This window comes from Hoplias malabaricus, chromosome 2, assembly GCF_029633855.1.
Source record: "Hoplias malabaricus isolate fHopMal1 chromosome 2, fHopMal1.hap1, whole genome shotgun sequence".
Classification (NCBI taxonomy): Eukaryota; Metazoa; Chordata; class Actinopteri; order Characiformes; family Erythrinidae; genus Hoplias; species Hoplias malabaricus.
Window position 1 is genome coordinate 8,166,614 of NC_089801.1, and position 19,749 is coordinate 8,186,362.

The window sequence follows — 19,749 nt, forward strand, 5'->3', positions numbered from 1 at the left end:
AACCTCTTATTGCTCTAACATGATGTAGGGACACGTTAGTGAATAGAGGTCTAATTCTCACACTGATATCTTGTGTTTCCAATTGTTTCAGGACTGTGAATCCCGGCCTTGTCTGAATGGGGGCTCCTGTGTGGACCTCGTGGACAAATATGCCTGTATCTGCACCGAGGGCTACAGCGGTAAACAGTGTGAGATGGACTTAAACGTGTGTCTGCAGAAGCCTGCGAATTTCTCCCTCTGCTTTAACGGCGGGACTTGCCTGGACGGAGCAGGATCCAATTTTACATGCAGGTGAAGCCACAGTTGGCATCTCTTGAATTGCTGATTAAGAAAAGGCCATAATTGCTTTTGCCTGCAGTCTGAAAACATCTGGCCTTAGCCGCAGTCATGTTTAATCACGGGTTTGTATGTATCATCTTAATTTCGGCCTTTGAGAGAGGAGCATCTATCCCAATCTATCCTCCGCTTTTCCCTCCAATTAGAGGTCTGCTGGGTTGCCAGAGCCATGATTATGAAGCAGCTGCTGGGCTGCGATCGTTTGAGTGTGTTCAAGTCAAAAACAGAAGCAAACACTCCCAGTGCTCCCTCATTATACTCTTTTAGGCATAATACAATATCCTCGGGGGATTGATTTTGTTCCCTTAAGACCAGACCAACAAATTAACCAAGCTCTAGTGCTGCCTGCCATTTGCCAGCCATGATGGTTAGTTAAATGGGCAGACAGAGACTAGTCTACCTATTTCCAAATGGCCCTTGACACTCATTTACTTTCGTACATAATGGCTCATGGTGGAATGGTTCCTGCCCTTGTTGCATTACATACTGCTTTTAGTGGATAGGAGTAACCCTTTTTAAACACTGAGTTAGTGTTCAGTTTATTATGTAGGGAAAACTGAAGATTGGATTTTGAGCTATAATCACGCTAGCCGTTTCCAAGATGAACAGAGATGGCCTTTACAAATGATATTTTTTCCGTACTGTAAATATATATGTTTTTATTGTTCTACACTACATTGTCAACTACATAGTGTATGTTAGTATGTACACCATGTAGTTCACCATGTATCTGTATATCACAATTGCCCTTGTACCTCATGCCAGAGATATTGGACGTTGTACCGTCACTTTAGAAAATAGTACCTCTGCTCCACACACCAGTGCCTGGGGGGGCTTTAGAGTTTAGTTAGGGTTTTAGTTACTGTACTGCACTAACCAATTTAGTTGCGACCATCATGGCTTACATTGATTATACTGTAGATAGCTTATGTTAGGTAACCTATCTGTGTGTCCGGTTTTTATAGCAAGTCTACTCGTGATATATTCATCCACTGAATCTAAAAAAACCTGGTTCTGCACCCACAGCAGTGGAATGAAATTTGACAGGCACATTTTTTTTTTTTATTGGCATAACTTGATGATAGAGGAGTCACCGTGTGTGCATGTTCATGCTGCATAGAGTGCAATAAATCAAAGCTTCTTGTGTGATGTCATGTTTTCTGTATAAAATCCGTGAATAAATGTGCAGTCATTAATTTTGGAGACACTGTGACCACTCACTCAGAGCATGGTTTGGTGTGATCCCTCGTTTGTTCCAAGTAAACATCAAAACAACGGATATGTTAATTATATACCTATTCATGTGTATTGTTCTTCAAAATGTTTCTGGCTCGAATACAAAAATAATCTAGTAATTTTCAGCTTTAATCACAATTTTTTACATATGGTAACTAGTTAACTATACTGGTTACTAACAGAGAACTAAGTAATGGCAGCCACTTGGAGGGGCTGCAGAAAGAGGCTACATGATGTATTAATATGAAGACTAGAATAATTCCAGTGCTGAGCTGAAACAAAGGATGCTGTGGGAATCTGGGGAATATAATCAGTAAAAGTTGGGTTGTAAGGAACCAACTTTTTTGTCAGTAAAAGGGTGTTAATTATGTGCCTTTCTAAACACTGGTGTGCCAGTAGTCATCAAAGCCTTGGGCCTGAAGCCTCAGACACTTGCTTCCTAGTTCATTAGGACTACACAACCAGTATGAGGACGAGTTCTCTGTTAATTATGAAGTAACTTACTGAAGATACTTGAGTGCTCTTATAGACTACTTTTTCTCTGCATTCCTAACTTGCTGTAGGCTCCACTGCGAGACAGGCGCCTAGCAACAGCTCCCCGAAAGCCCTGGGGGTACTTAGGGGGGGAAAAAAGCATCACTTTGTTTCATCACTGTTTGTAGTTTGCCTGCTATTTCTCTTCCATGTGCTACATAAGCTGTGTCAATATTGACAGGGTTTATGTAGTACTGTACAAGCTGCACCGCCGACCCTTCTGATCCTCCATGTTGTGAATTCTCCCCTGATCTCAGACGTCACGCTGGGCTGCAAACATGCTCCAGTTTAACTGCAGGTACTTCTGCAAAAGTCTTAAAGTAACAATCAGTCCTTTTTACCACATTGAAGTCCATGAGCAAAGTAGTTTATGCTCCATAGAGTGGGTCCTCCACCTAGGTGACCATGATTAAATGTCATGTTGAACAATCGTGGTTGTTTATAATAAATGACGTTCCTTTTCACTCTCAGTCACAGGGATGGTATCTTTCACTCTCTGTTGTGAGACCCACAGTGGTAAATAGTAGTATTCTCTTTCAGCGCTTATCCAGTTCAGGGTCGCGGTGGGTCCAGAGCCTACCTGGAATCATTGGGCGCAAGGCAGGAATACACCCTGGAAGGGGCGCCAGTCCTTCACAGGGCAACACACACACACTTGAGTCGCCAATCCACCTACCAACGTGTGTTTTTGGACTGTGGGAGGAAACCGGAGCACCAGGAGGAAACCCACATGGACACAGGGAGAACACACCAACTTCTCACAGACAGTCACCCGGAGCGGGAATCGAACCCACAACCTCCAGGCCCCTGGACCGCCCTTAAATTGTAGTTCTTTTAACCATATTTTAATTGCATATTATTATGAACCGACTTCATAGTTTCCAATTAAACACCAGACTTTGTGTATTTTTTCTGTTTATAATCGTTACATTATGAAAAGCTAGAGAAAGATAACATACATTCAATTTCCACTACTGTACTTTAAGACCACTGCTGTATTTTGTAAAGAATAAAAGTATTTTTTCACATGATTCGTACCTTAAACAAACATAAGTGTTCTTGTGCAGGTAATATTTTTTGGACAGTGTAGTTTACAAACATCATTAATGACTCAAAATATTTACAGTCCATATAAAGAAATGAAGCTGTAAGGTGATTTCGGCTTTGAATTCTTTATATTTCTGATGGTACAAAAATCTTCTTATTCAGCCTCTAATAATAATAATAATAAATGGCATTTATAAAGCACTTTTCAATAACCCAAAGACGTTGGATTAACCTCTAGCCATTTAGCCCTGCCCATTCATGTTGAAGTTATAAAGAGTATTTGAGCCTGCTTCTAAACTGAGGCCCAAAACCAAGCAGACAACTAGAGCAAGATAATCTCTGTGTATCTTAAAGGCACAGTTACAAACTCAATATTTATTGCTTGCAAAGCATTTATAGGTGAACCCTGGGGGTGAAATATTTTTAAGGAAAATCAAGGCACTTTTAAATTTGCATTTCTCCTTCAAGCTCCTATAATGCTGTTGAAAATACTGTGTCTGATATGTTTATCCTCAATTAGTTACACCCAAAATATAGTGTTCTCTATTTAACCGCAATATTTAACAGCCATAAAGGTGGTTATTATACCGACTGTGTTAATTCTGTTAATTCTGCACTAATGCATTTAATTTGCATTACAAATGCTATTAAAACAGGCTTCTGTTTCTTTCACCAAAACCTAAATGTAGCCTCTTGATCGAGACCAGGCCAGAATTCCAGCTAGATTCAGAGCACATTCATGTTTCAAGTGTCTCAGATCCATCAGCTCACGTCATGTTCTTCACCGCTTATTATTTATTAGCCCTCAGACCATGTTTAGGAGAGCTTGACTTAACAAGACAAAGTTATCTATGTTCAAGTCCAGTGAGAGGAAAGGTCTTGACCTCTTGATCCTTCTCATGTCCTCCACTCTGTGAACTGTTGCCCCTGGGTCTCTGGTACCCATGACCTTAGATGTCAATGTGTCTGTTGGAGGGTGACTGTTGTGCCTGAGGTCAACAAGGTGGCCAATACTCATTCCCTTTGGAGCCAAGCTGACACTAAGGGCCTGTACGTACATGAGGAGACAAAGCCCAAAACATTAGTGTCCCGACATATGATGTGCTCGCAATGTGCCTGAACTTTAACTCACTGGGGCTTTAGCTGCACTGTAAATAGAGGTTTGTAGAATTCAGCTACTGGTGTATCCACTGTGAGCAGCTGTACATGAGCCTGAGGTCACCATGCCCAATACAGAGTGTGGACCAGAAGGGTATAAAGCCCTCCAGGAATGGACTGTGAATGGAGATGGTGCCCCATCCTTGTTAGTGCTCCACAACTAATCATCCTACGCCAGTACTTGATTTCACCAGTGGTTATGGATGCATTCAGTCAGATTTGTACAGAAATGTCCCTACTTCTAAAGGAGGAAACCCCCTGGATTCTTGGTTTTTATTGGTGTAGATGAATTTGGTGAAAAGGCTCAAACACTTTTACCCCTACCCCTTATTTTCAAATATGGCTGGATAAATATATATATAAATTATGAATTATATTAATTCATCTTCTTTTCCGCTTGTCCATTTCAAGGTCGCGGTGAATGAATGAAACATTCCAGATCAAAAATCTTTATTCATTACATAGTGGAATGCGTTGAGTACAAAATAACATGATGATCAATGTAAATCAAAATTATTATCCCATGGAGGCCTGGGTTTGGAATCATACTCAAACATGGAAAATCAAATTACAGGCTGATCCAACATCAGTGGACATTCCTCAAGACAAGTTAAAATGAGGCTCAGTAGTGTCTGTGGCCTCCATGTGTAGGAACTCCCTACTATGCCTGTGAATGCTCCTGATGATGTGGTGGATGTTCTCCTGAGGGATCTTCTCCCAGACCTGGATTCAATTATTAGTTAACTCCTGGACAGTCTTTGGTGCAACGAGCCGTTGGTGGATGGAACGAGACATGATGTCCCAGATGTGCTAGATTGTATTCAGGTCTGGGGAAGGGGCAGGCCAGTCCATAGCATCAATGCCTTCATCATACAGGAACTGCTGACGTACTTTAGCCACATGATGCCTAGCATGGTCATGCATCAGAAGGAACCCAGGGCCCAGTGCACTAGCATATGGTCTCACAATGGGTCTTAGGATCTCATCCCAGTACCTAATGGCAGTCAGGGTACTTCTGGCTAGCACATTGAGGGCTGTGCGAAGAAATGCCTCCCCACACCATTACTGACCCACTGCCAAACTGGTCAAGCTAGAGGATGTTGCAGGCAGCAGAAAGTTCTCCAGACTCTGTCACATGTGCTCAGTGTGAACCTACTCTCATCCGTGAAGATCTGGCAAATCTGCAAATCTTGGTGTTCTCTGGCAAATGCCAATCGACCTGCACGGTGTTGGGCTGTAAACACAAGCCCCACTTGTGGACGTCAGGCTTTCATACCACCCTCATGGAATCTGTTTCTGACAGTTTGCGCAGAAACATGGATATTAGTGTGATTGACTTGGAGTTACATTGTGTTGTTTAAGTGTTCCCTTTAATTTTTTTGGGAGCAGTGTATATGGCAATATAAACTCTCTCAATAACAACGTTATGATTTTTAAATCCAATTATTCACAGCATCAGTCACTGACTGACATACAGGGTACTGCTTCAGTTCATTACACTCAATTTTAAAATCAGTTTAAAAATATTAATATTGACAAAGCCAAGATGTTTAGGTTTGTCAGTGATGTCATGTTTCTTGTTTTTCCTGGCAATTATTCTGGGTTGTTTTTAATGTTCATATCAATATTGGAATTATATCGTATCAATAGAAACTAAGAAAAATATTGTGATATAAATGTTGGCCATATCGTTCAACCCCAATTTTCGATTGTCATATTGCTACTTGGATCTAGCTGTAGCTGGGTGTAGTGATTAAAACAATTTCTTACTGTCACAAGAAGGGCATAGAGAACAAAGAGGCGGAGGCTAATGCTAAGATAAGTAGGGATTGTTATTGTGCTAAGTGAATGGTCATAATACATTGAAACTATATTAAAGTAAGAAAATACCATAGTTGTCGTAGTTTTTAAAAGAGAAAATTTTCACATTTGTGGGTCCTTTTGGTCATTTGGTTTCTTCCCTGTGATTCACTGGACATACATAACACTTAGCTTAGCGCTAAGCTTTAACTTTCTGCCTTATCTCAACAAGAATAGAGACACCCTATCCCAAGGCACAACATAGTGATAGGCTTAAATGGAATGGGATTGGCCATAATACTGAGATAATAATAATACTTATATAGGAGCTGTTGAAGTAAGTCATTAGCGTGAACAGAAGCAATTCTCCTCAGCGTACCTTGTGTAAGTACGGGGAAAATATGCCTCACAATCTGGACAAAATGTCCGTCATTGACTCGACACGGTTAGAGATACTTTCATTCTGGACGTAATGGAGCCCTTATTCTGACAGAGCCCATGTGTTCTCATATAATTGAAGCCCATCTTAATAATTTTCATGAGGCTGCCTTAACATTCCTTGTTTTCCGACAAACTTTCCGCTAATGAGGTGTATCTCAGCCTGAGCACCATCTGCAACGTACACTTTACACAAGCTTCCATGACCATATGTCTCCCATTCATTCCTCCCCACCCCCTTCTTCTGTTTGAATATTTTGCTTTTCCTGGCAGGCTCAAGGCTATGGCATGACAAGTTGAAAAAAATATTTCAAATATATTTTCTCTCACAGAAATTAATGGCTGAATAACTTCATAATATCGTATTAATGAGGCTGAGGTGTTAGGTCATATACACCAACCAGCCAGAATATTATTTTTTATTACTTATTATTTGTTTTATCACCTTTTCTGACCATATAAGTGCACCTTGTAGTTCTACAACTAGACTGTAGTCCATCTGTTGCCACTTTGGCTAACAAAGAATGAGTGGATCAGACACAGCAGTGCTGCTAGAGTTTTTACACTCCTCAGAGTCACAGCGGGACTGAGAATAGTGTGTCAACCAAAAATATCCAGCCAACAGCTTCCTGTTTGCAGCGTCCTGTGTCCAATGATGAGGGGCTACACCAACTGCAGCAACAGCAGAGCTACAGTCTCGACAGGGTGGGCCAGTGTTTAAAAATCCACTTATACCAGCGCAACACACACCAACACCATCACCATGTCAGTGTCGCAGCAACCCTAAGAATGATCCACCACCACCCAAGTCATACCTGCTCTGTGGTGGTCCTGTGGAGTCCTGGCCATTGAAGGACAGGGTGAAAGGGGGCTAACGATGTATGCAGAGCAATAGGTGGACAACAGTCTAATTGTTAGTCTATGGTCAGTGAAGAATACAGGATTCATAAAAAGCTTTGTCTTTTTCTTGTAGGTGCCCAGCAGGTTTTGCAGGAGATTTCTGTGAAGTGGATGTAAACGAATGCTGCTCAGAGCCTTGCTTTAATGGAGCCATCTGCGAAGACCTCATCAACGGCTACCAGTGCCACTGTCGACCAGGTGAGCCATCATTTACTTCAGTTCCTGGTCAAAGAGACACGTTTCCTACAGCGAGCCTCGTGAAGTTGACCTTCATTTGCATTTTCATTCCTGTGTTCACCACTGTCCTGCTGAGCTGGCTTTGAACTGGTCGACCAGCTAACACTTTCATCAGGCGGCAGGGAAATTATACAAATGTTTCAATATAGACAGGGTTTTATAGACACCGCCGCATGGAATCTGACCTTTTCTATTTGTTTTCAAGCCACGTTTTTATGTGGTGTCCAAACTGATCTCTGAACATGTGACTCACTTTGACCAATCAGATTGGATTTCACGTGTCTTCTTGCCTTCATTATTAGTCATGTCTTCATGGGGACTACATGGACAAATTTAACCACAGTCTGCCCACACCAATAATGGTTTAATTGATTCTATGTGGATTTTTAAAGATATGTGATATCCTAAGTATTGCAGTATGCCATTGCAGTGTAGAGTGAATTCATATTACAAGCCTCATTGCTCACTCCCGATTTCAATTCAGTGCAGATTTATTTGTACGGTGCTTTTAACAACTGCTGTTATCAAGTGCAGAGAAGCTTTATTACCGTGTTATGGAGGAGTCCATAAGTCTGAGTCAATGGACCAGTGAGGAAGAGGTAGGTAGACTCAAAAATAAATAGAAGCCGTGGAAAAATCAAAAGGACACATGGGGTGAAGTTAAGGAAGTTGCCTCAGACCTCTTGTGAGTTCACAGAGTTTAGATCCAAATATTTTTGGCTGTTGCTCTTGTCCTGCCACTCCCTTCCTACAGCTCCTGTCCTGTTCTGGAGGATTCTGGAGGAGTAGGAATGGAGATACAGTAATGGGGAAATAAGACAGCTCATTCCATCTCAACATCAGATACAAACACAGCACTACTTGCACTTGTAAACTCACCTCTAATAAACCAGCAGCCAATCGCAGCTACACCACAAGGCCAGCGATTATTCTGTTCACGTTACAGATGTAGCTGAATGTAGTGTTAGGAGTCTTGTCCTTGGACTCTTTTTGGAATAGTGTGGTATTCCTGCTCAAGCTAAGAACCAAACCTAGATCTGCTGTGTGATGGTGAGCAGTGTTATCCACTATACTATCCAACCACTCGTTTTAATATGACACAAGAGTGGCACAGCCGTGATTGAGTTTTAGGCACAAGACCGCTGTCCTGTCGCACCAAATTATGATTAGTTCATTACTTTATCATTTATTTAATCCACCCACATGAATAGTTCCGCAACTGGTTTGGTCTGGACTGTTGCCAAGCAACACAAACATTTTTCTGTGCATGAGTTAGCTACTTACTTTATGCTCTAGAGCTGTTTCTCTCACGTGATACTTCTTAATGGTGATACTTGAATGGTTAATAGAACACACCTTTAGAGCAGAGTGATACACTGAGGGATAAACGTCCCCTGTTTAATAATGGTTTGATTTCAGGGAAGTATGAATTAATAAATCGTTCACTCAGTTACGTATGTACTGTAGCTGTAGCACTTGCTCTGGTTTAATTTTAGTGACCAGTGGCTTTGGTCTCAGCAAGTGTGAAAAATATACATTCATTCATTCATTCATTCATTATCTGTAAGCGTCCAGAGCCTACCTGGAATCAATTGGTGCATGGCGGGAATAAACCCTGTAGGGGGCGCCAGTCCTTCACAGGGTGACACACACTCACACCTACTTTTGAGTCACCAATCCACCTACCAACGTGTGTTTTTGGACTGTGGGAGGAAACCGGAGCACCCGGAGGAAGGAGTTTGGATATTATAGATGCAGTGTGACCCTGCCGTTGTCATTTTAATAAACATTCATGTGGGGTCATAGCTGCTTCATTTTTTTTGCATTGTTTTCTTCATAGTAAGAACACTGAAGGAGAATAAAAGGCCTCTGTGTAGGATGAAAAAAAAAAAAAAACAAGCCTCGCCACACCCTCCCCTGGGAGTGATTCACTCTCTAAGGCTATAGAGACAGACTCAATCCTGCAAGAGCATTAAAATGTATTCTCCCCCCACCCTCTTCCCCCAAGTTCTTTTGCGAATGCATATGCGCCTGAGAAGAGAGACGAAGCAAATCAATGTGGAGTAACTCCATTGATATTCACTTTCAAAGAAAGAGGGTGGGAGAGAGGAAAGACTGTGTGTGAGAGAGAGAGACAGAGGGAGAGAGAAGGAGTGAGTGTGATGGAGGAAGAGCTAGAGAGAGGGAAAGTGTGTGTAGGATAGTGAGAGAGAGGGGGAGATGTACAGGGAGAAGGATGTGGGGGGGGGGGTGTACAGGGAAGAGAAAGTGAGTATGAGAGAGAGAAAGAGAATTAAATTGTAACTTCAACCTACAACTTTATTTCTCTTCACATTCAAAAAAACATATAACAGTCATGATGGGGGAGAGAGAGAGAGAGAGAGAGAGAGAGGGCAAAAGTAGGGAAAATGGAGTAAGGTAGATAGGGAGAAAGTGACAGGGGATATAGGGAATTGAGACAAAAACAGAAGGAGAAAGAAATGTGGAAGGAAAGGGAAAACAGTGGAAGACAAGGAATGCGAGTGGGTGAGAGATAAAGAGGAAAACGAGAAAGAGATAGAGACAAATGGAAGTAGAAGGGAGGAGAGAGAGAGAGAAAGAGAGAGAGAGAGAGAGAGAGAGAGAGAGAGAGAGAGTCAGCATTCCTTCCAAGGTTGAGATAGACAAGAGAAAGTAGATGAAAGAGAGAGAAAGAATGAGAGATAAGGGATGAGCGAGTTGGGGTTGGGGGGGTGGGGGTGGGGGGGTTGACTGGTGGGGTGCGTTCCCGCCATGCCACTCTGTGTTTGTCCTCCTTTCTTTTTCCTTGCCTTTCTTTTTCTAACATCTTCTTTGTGGCAGGTTGGACAGGTCTGCTCTGTGAGGATGACATTAATGAGTGCCTGCCGCAGCCGTGCGACCAGGGGATGTGTGTCCAGAACGAACCGGGCCATGGCTACACCTGTTTCTGTCAGCCCGGGTTTGTGGTGAGCTGTATATTAATGTTTATTGGCGGGATTTCTGGGACTTTGCGGGATATTGTCTGTTCAACATAGATAAGTCTTGAGAGCGGTGGGGGTCCTGCATGTCCTGGGGTCAGCGCAGCTGCAGGCGTTTGCATTAATTGCCCCTGCTGCCACATGTAAAGCTAATTGTTTAGCTAGATTCAAGATTTGCACTCCTCTGGAATTCTAATGTCCGCACATTAGCAGGGATGTTGTGTCCTCTGTTTGTTAAAGGAACACAGGTATATTGGTATATTGGTATATTTGCACCTGGGCTGCCCCTACAGTGGAGGTTTCGTAGCCTTTTTTAAAGTTAGTGCATTTTCTGCAGTGCTGAGCCCAGAGTAGCAATGACTCTTCTGTGTTTAATCTCAGTGGAGCTTCATAGTGATGTTATAGCTGTAATTTTAAGGTTAAAATTAAGGTTTCCTTTATTTTACTGTTGCATTCACATTTTTGGTCACTTTTCACCAGGCCTTGACCAAAGCTATGGCCAAAAATTTGTGGACGTCTGCTCATCCAACATTTCTTCGGAAATGAAGGGTAGTAATAGGTTTGTGTCCCCTGTCTGGGAAAACTCTGTGAGGATTTGATGGTGTTGAGCCACCACTTCTGGGTCACAAACACCACTCCAGGTATCCAGGAGGTACTCACTAGAATTCCACCGTTCAAACCCAGTGCTGTTAATACCTTTCATTTCAGAAGGAATTGTGGGTGAGCAGCTGGACACGTGTCCACAAACATTCGGCCATAAAAGTGTTTTTATGCAGCATCTCTGCCAAAAAATGTCAAGGGTGAATAAATACAGATGACCCTGCCCTCTGCTGTTATCATTACCGCAGCAGTTAGAAAGGGGCAATACCCTAGAGATCCCCCTCCCTTTTGCGGCCAGAAGCATCTGAACGGAGGCAGAAATGGCTTCCCTCGCTGACATGTGATGTGTAATTTTAGTATCAAACAGTGTGGTGTCTAAAAGCTGCGCTTATGTCACAGCCTCTCTCAGCTGTCTCACACTGAAAGCATCCCCCACCCCCCTTTCCCCGGTCAGTCTCTCAGTGCTGTGTTTTCGGACCGCAGGGCAGGAACTGTGAGTATAATTATGATGACTGCTTGCTCCGGCCATGCCCTGACGGCTTCTCCTGCGTGGACGGCATCAACAGTGTCAGCTGTGTTGCCACGGAGACAGATGTAATCGCCACCCCTCCTCCGTGGGGCTTTACTCCCACCATCCTCAGTGCTCCATTCACTCCACCACCACTGGATGACCTGCTAGATACTGAACAGCCAGCAGGTAGGCAGGGGATTTACATGTGTATGTAGCACATAAACCCATGCACACACACACGTCTTGTATTTGTGCATTGTGAGGATGTTACATAGACTTCCATTCATTTGGTGGAGAGTTATCGTTAACCTTTCATGAGTACTACTAGCTTAACCCTAACCCTAATGTGACCTTAAAACATGCCTTCACATTACTGACATTGTGGGGACCAGCTGGTAATCCCCACTAGGAAGAGAAGTCCCCACAATGTCAATCTGTAAACAGGGTTTGGTGCATGTAATATGATATATTACACACACACACACACACACACACACACACACACACTCAAATTCAGAGTATATTACTACCCTGTGCCAACCCAGTTCCAGAAAAGTGACAGTATAGGGGTTTAAACAAAACCAGAAAGCAATAATTAGTACATTTTCCTTTAAGCTTTATTAGACTGAAAACAGGAAATACTTTCAATAACAATTACACAGACTATATAATATCAGCATTAATCACTGCATTTACAGTTTAAAAGTTTAATTAGCTCATATCAGTAGCAAATTAATAAATATTTGATGTTTATATTTCAACATGTTGTAAAAATGTTGAGGAGGTGCATGTTTCTGACAATAATTAATGACAATTAATACTCATTTGGGGCCGACAGAGTGCAGCTACCACATAGCTCCAGGGTCTCAGGTCACTGTCTGCAAGGAGTCGGTTGTGTTCTCCCCTTGTCTACGTGGGTTTCCTCCGCCTGCTCAGGCTTTCTCCCACAGAAACAGAAGGTACATGAGGTGCAGTTGCTGTAGAGTCAAGGTCTTCCCCATCAGTCTTGGCAGACCATTTCTATATGGAGCTCACTTTTCACTTTAATCGCAGGGACTTTAATAAGACTTGCCCCAAAGTTGGAAGCACACAGTTATGTAGAATGTCACCATATGATTAAACCTTTTTTGGAACTAAGGGGTTTAAATCATGACCAGCTTCAGACCCTTATTCCTTCTCCACTAAAGTTTACTCAGAGCCAGGTCCTCCACCAGCGCTTAGGTTAGTTTACAGTGCTATGTTTTAATCCTAAAATACTAGGGCTGTCATTTGTATTTTATCTAATTTTATGTTTTGTATGAAGTTTCAAATAAGGTTTTAAATTCTACAACAATTCATAATCATCAGATGGACAACACAGCATCCTAACATTCAAAACCACAGTTTTTAAGAAACAAGCTAGGATCAATATTCAGCATTGACTTCCCAAACCAGTCAGTGACTTCCAGCTCTGTCTCTAATCTCCACTCAGCGTCTCTCTATTTCTCAGTCAAATTATATGAGCAATCAGTCGTCCACTCCAGTGATTGTTCCTCGTGTTATGACATATCAAGTACAGTGACACCTGGTGGCCTCCATATATCAGAGATTCTGTTCTAAACATTTCGAACATAGTCGCCTCCATGGGAGTGACCCACCCAATGTACTACACAGCAATTTGATCCTTCGTCCTATTTTTTAGAAAATGTAAAATAATTTGCCACATTTTGGTGGTTAAAAAAAAATATTCTTGCTCCTTTGCCTTTAGAATCAGATATTCATTCATTCATTCATTCATTCATTCATTTTCTTCCTCCTGTTCTATATGGACACTTTTTTTGCACCATACACCTCCTAACATACTGTGGGAAACCCATGCAGACACAGTGAGACCACACCAAACTCTCAGAGAGTGACCAATGGTGGGGCTCGAATCAATAACCCCAGAACCCTGGAGATGTGTTCCAAACTCTGTCCCTAAAACAACATTTCCAACTAAACAATGGGAAATAGACCTATCTATTAATCCCAGTGCTGAATACTGGACACAGATATGTAAAAAATAATATCTATATGATCACAAGCACTAATCTGCAACTCATACAAGATTGACCAATTATGAAATCTGTCCACACTGCACCCAGAACACCACAGATAATTACATCAACACCATGTGGCACTGTATGCCTATACAACGCTTCTGGCAAGAAATTATCAATATCTTAACTTCTTACTTAAATATAAATATCCATCTATTCCCAGAATTATATTTACTAGGAGCCACAGCAATAATTAATACAATAAAAGTAACCACCTCTGTCTTCCTAACGGCTTTAACCATTGCCAAGAAAAGATTGCTCTAAGACTGCAAGGGAAGCTCAGCTTCCCCTAAAATGTAAAAAAATAAGTGACCAAATATATACTGTTGTGTGTACATGTCATTGAATAAATATGCACTACAGCTTGTTCAGAATCAACTTCTTATCACTGGTAAAGACGCGGCTTTCCTCTCAATCATTCCCGCAGCTTCACAGTGCTTTAAACAGTGAGGACGCTGAGCGTCCACAGAGTTCAATAGCGAAGCAGCGAAGTGCAGCGAAACGAGACGAGTCATTGGATAAATGCTGGGCTTTGTCCCACCCATCGGACGCTCAGCGTCTCTGGGGGTCTATGGGGCAGTGGGCTGGCCTCGGCTGGCCCGGACGCTCAGCTTCTGCATGATGATTGGATGATCTGTCTGAGGCTGAATCCCTTTTTGATTGACAGCAAAATGAGCGAATCAGCAATCCTTTGGTGTAAAGATCCACGGGAGCACAGGCGGACACACTTCACATGGGCCAAGGCCGTTTAAGCAGCCTAGCTCTGCTGGCCATTGAGAGGACACTAGTCAAGTCCCTGGAAAAGACGCCTTGTTGGTACGACAGGGTCACAGATCATTTTCTTAAAAAGGAACGGAGGGTAGAATTTACGTATAAATAAACCGACACATTTTATGATGTAGGCTGAAATTGAGCTTCCCCTCCTTGAAAGGCCAGCATCCGCCACTGATATATATATAGGTATGTGTGTGTGTGTGTGTGTGTACTATTTGATCTGTTTGTTTATGTGTACATGTCCTCCCTCACAGACACTTAGCCTCAAAATGTAAACAACCAGAGTACTTCGATTACCCACAATCATAGACATTCCCTTTAAGTGCATTCAGCATTCAGGTGTGCGCAAATTTTTGACTGGCCCTAGCTTTTCATGTTTTACTCTTTCATGTTCAAGCCCTAATGGCATTATTGTACACATCAGGAGCCATTTGGGGGACTTTATTTTCAACCCATTCAAGCTTCTGCGCTGCACTCTTGGCCCGGGTGCTTTGTGAATCGAGAGCAAGAAGTTCTCTTTTCACTGAATATGAAGTAATTATTTTTCCATACGGACATGAGCCAAAGCAAGGAGTCCTCGCCTCTTTCTTGTGGAGACAAAGCACCATTATATTATGTAAGTCACATGCTGTTTGTTCACGCTTTGCATTTAGACATTGTTACTCGCTCTCTTTCTTTCCAGCTGGGTTTATAGTAGTTTGTAGTAGGGTTTTGCAGCAGTGGATGGACTTCCATGCTGCCTACTGAGAGGAGAAATCCTTTAATCCTTTAATTTAATTGTTTCCAATAATGAGTCCCATCAGTTTTATTATTTTATTTTCACCCCCTTTGAAGCTTCAGCACGCTTCCGTTTTCCAGCTGAAGATCCACGCTCTGCAGAGACAGCTTTCTCCCAGTCATCCAGGGAAGGGGTATCTTTAAAAGCCAGTGGAGCATTTCGGCTTAAAGGATAACTGCAGAAATAATATAAGAGTAAATGTGTCAGTCTCTCAGTCATGTTATGCTTGAATAAGACTCGATGCCAGTGCTGATGTCACGCGGCTTTATCTGATTTCTCTTGATTTCCCACAGCAACTCATTGTGCTCATTGCATAATGCTCTCTCTCTCGTACAGCTCTCTCTCACTCACTCTCATATTAATATCAGCAGCAATATCAACAAACAAACATAAGCAAATGTAAAGTTCAAAAAGTGACAGGCAACACATAAATCAAATACTGATATTATCAGACTTATTATCTCTGAAGTCTGATAAGTTTGATTTTTTCTTTTTTTCAATCACTGTAAACAAAGCTACAAATAAATAACTGAAAAATATATAAATCTTTACTGAGTATATCCACATGGTTAATCCAGCAAGGAGAGAAGACAAAGTTACATCCATATGCATACACACTGATCAGCCATGCCATTAAATCACACATTCTCCATTTTATCAGCTATATGGGTGCTGAGAAATATCCACCATACACATACAGGGGTTGGACAATGAAAGTGAAACACCTGGTTTTAGACGACAATAATTTATTAGTATGGTGTAGGCCTCCTTTTGCGGCCAATACAGCGTCAATTCGTCTTGGGAATGACATATACAAGTCCTGCACAGTGGTCAGAGGGATTTGAAGCCATTCTTCTTGCAGGATAGTGGCCAGGTCACTACGTGATGCTGGTGGAGGAAAACGTTTCCTGACTCGCTCCTCCACAACACCCCAAAGTGTCTCAATAATATTTAGATCTGGTGACTGTGCAGGCCATGGGAGATGTTCAACTTCACTTTCATGTTCATCAAACCCATCATTCACCAGTCTTGCTGTGTGTATTGGTGCATTGTCGTCCTGATACACGGCACCGCCTTCAGGACACAATGTTTGAACCATTGGATGCACATGGTCTTACTGGTGCAATGTGCAATTAATGGTGGTTCTGCATGGGTCCTGACAGAGTGAAAAGGGGCTAAGTATGCAGAGCAAAAAATATAAAATACAGCCTGTAATTGTCTTGTAAGTGTACAGGTAAGTTGTTTTTGTATTTTTTTTTTTTTTGTTTTGTTTTTTTTTTTTGCTTGTGTGTGTATATATATATATATATATATATATATATAATATATATAATATATATATATATATATATATATATATATATATATATATATATATATATAATATCCTGAAATGTGCTAATTGGTTTTTGGCATTTGCACAAATCCACCAAAGTGAATGGGCTCAGCATAAAAGCCACCCTGCGGGGAAACATGAACATATCCGCATTGATTTTCCAAGAGGCCAGAAATGTCACTCACTGCAGCAGCTGGAAACATATCTAAGATTCTATGCGTTATTTAAGGTGAAGCAAAAATCAATAGGACCCAAAACGTCTCACACCCGTTTGCAGCGCAAGTCTGTTGGCATCTTTTCTGGTGAACAGCACATGACCAGGATGTTCTTAACCGGAGCACATGGACATCACACTGAAATATAAGCACAAATATGTAATTGACCAATAAATAAATAAAAGCAAGCAAAGTTCATACGCCTCGCGAGTGTTTGTATAGTTTGGCACAGGCCAGAATTTGACCGACTGAAAAGAAAGCTGTGAAAGGCAAACACGTCTTCGAATGGAGTCCGTGCCCTGGGGACATGAGCAGTTAATTATCTGTATATGCGCTCTATAGAAATCAATGGGAGCAGGATGTGGAAAGTCGATTGTGTGGAGGACGCTAGACTGTCCACCTAGAAATGGAAGCTCTATTTCAGCAGGGTAGAGCTTAACCCCTTAAACTGCAAGCTTCTTTTTTTATATTTCTAATTTTAAGTAGGGCTTATGAGTGGTACAGTTGTCTGAGTTGTGGCGTTCTTATCAGGGGATGGCATGTGTGATTGGTTTGTCACCCTGGGTTTGAGGATGGCTCTCACCCAATGTGAACAAGGGCATCGGACATCGGGTAATAATGGACTTGTCTACCCGGGGCCCTTCTTGGTTAGGGACACTCCAACAGCCTCAAAAATAAATTTGGTTTGGTTTTTAATTTGTACACTGTCTTAATGTAGAAGAATAATAGATGATTATATAAATAATAAATGATACCAAACTGCATAGTTCATGATATGTTTATTTTATCATGTTTATTTGTTCATCTGGATGCTGCCCATCCCTGCCTCAGACATTCAAATTTGTTTGACCCTCCAAAATCTATTGCATTATTTCTGTTTGGTTGACTTGGGAGTTGTTATCGGTAGAGACCTGGCTAAAATGAAACCAACTTAATCCAAAATTTGTGGAGAGACAGAGAATATAAGAATATGAATATGAATATTCTGACCCATTTCCCTCAGAAAAGAGGTGAGCATGAAGTGGCCCAGACTGTAAATATGGTGTATTAATCACATTATTTCTGCTGTCATAACATGAAAAAGTTAGACTCAGCCACTAACTCGTAAAGTGCACAATGTTAGTTCCAGAAGCAGCCAGAGACCCCAAGTATGAAAGAGCAGACATGTTTTCCTTTTCTGATGCAGCGGACAAAGTGAGCTCCCAAAACTGTGGTTAAAACCAGGTCAATGGGTGTTTCAACTTCTAAGTAAAATACAGTAAATACATTGTATACATCATGTAAGTTAGATGTTCCAGTTAATCCCAGAATAGCTAATATTAGTTTGTATATTTATGCTTGTCAGGGAGGAACGGGTTTGCTGCTATGTTCCTGAACGTAACGTTAAAACACAATATATCCAGCAGTTTTTGACATTAAGCTATAGACCAGGGGTGGGCAATCTCATCCACAAAGGGCCGGTGTGGCTCCTGTTTTTTGTTCCGATCAACCAAGAGGTCATGATCATTTGTTTAGACCAACTAATTAAAGGAGTGAAATCAGGTGTGATCTGGCCTGAATGGACTAAAATCCAGCAGCCACACTGCGGATAAGATTGCCCACCCCTGCTATAGACTATTGTTGACAATAGGGCAGCCATAATCCTATCTTATCTAAAGCTACAGTACAACAGATTGTGTACCCATTAACAAGAACTCAGATAAACCTTAACACCTCTTCACCAGGTCTTGCAACTTTTTTTTTTTTTGAAGTGTAGGGAGTTTGGACTCCTGAACAGACTCTTGGATTGGATTAAGACTTATGGAACCTTTTGGTCTCCAGAGCAGGTAGCAAGGTGACCAAATCCATCATCAGTATTGAATTGACTGTGGTTGCTTTTGAAGGACAGTGGGACACACTTCATCAAAGCTTTCTCCACTTTCATGGCCAGTGACCTATGAGGTTTTTTTTTTTCTTGTCGTAACACAGCCGTGTGTGTCAGACGGCCAGCCTGAAGGTGCATGTCTGTAATGAGATTCTTCCTCCTGCACCTGCTACTCCATACTTGCTCCCATCTCAGCACCTTTCATCCTTTCTTTGCCCGTTAACCACAGCAATTTCAAAGTTCTACCGCAGATGCAGCATTATCATGTTTAGCAAATCTGTTGGTCTGGCTGGTGAGTGGCCGGTATGGGTCATGATCCAAGAGTCATATTTCCTCTAAAGAGCCCCAGCTTTAGTGTTCCTTTTATCCTTCATTCTCCTTATCCACAGCAAGTTCTATTACAGACACAGCATTAGCCTGAAGACCATTGGTCTCGCTGGCAGCTTTGGCCAGAACAGTCATGATACAAGGGTCATATCTCCTCTAAAGGGAACCAGATATTGCCCAGGCACTAACGAGAAGATCAGAGAAGCACTGGACATCCATCCAAGTTGTTATTTCTCCACGCTCTTCAGTTCATTACCCTTGTGGTCAGCCTGTCCGGCTTGTGTTTAATCTGCTCTCGTCAGGTGTTGCCCAGTAATTGATGATAACAGAAGCTAATGCCCGTTCCACACTTTCCCGACGTGGAACAAATACAGATCACATTGCGGCGCGACTAACGAGGTCTCATGAATGTGTCTATGTAGGTCGCTCTCTAAAAACATCCAGTGCCCTAGGTGCCGCTAAGAATAGCTTCGCAAGGCTCTCGGTTAAAGCCTCCGCTTTGCTCTTTGTGCTATCACCCTCGGCTCCTTGTACCTACTCAAAAGCATCGGGCACCCAGCTCCATTTTGAAATTGAGCAAAAAAAGCAGTTAGACAGCTTCC

General features: G+C 42.0%; 1 protein-coding gene across 1 annotated transcript in view; it reads left to right on the forward strand.

The window, feature by feature from the left end:
- eys (eyes shut homolog) overlaps nucleotides 1-19,749 on the forward strand; it is a 313,091-nt gene that overhangs the window by 157,676 nt on the left and 135,666 nt on the right. The window contains 4 exon segments of the mRNA XM_066660060.1: nucleotides 92-291; nucleotides 7,523-7,647; nucleotides 10,528-10,652; nucleotides 11,748-11,961. Of these exon segments, the coding sequence (XP_066516157.1) occupies nucleotides 92-291; nucleotides 7,523-7,647; nucleotides 10,528-10,652; nucleotides 11,748-11,961 (664 nt within the window).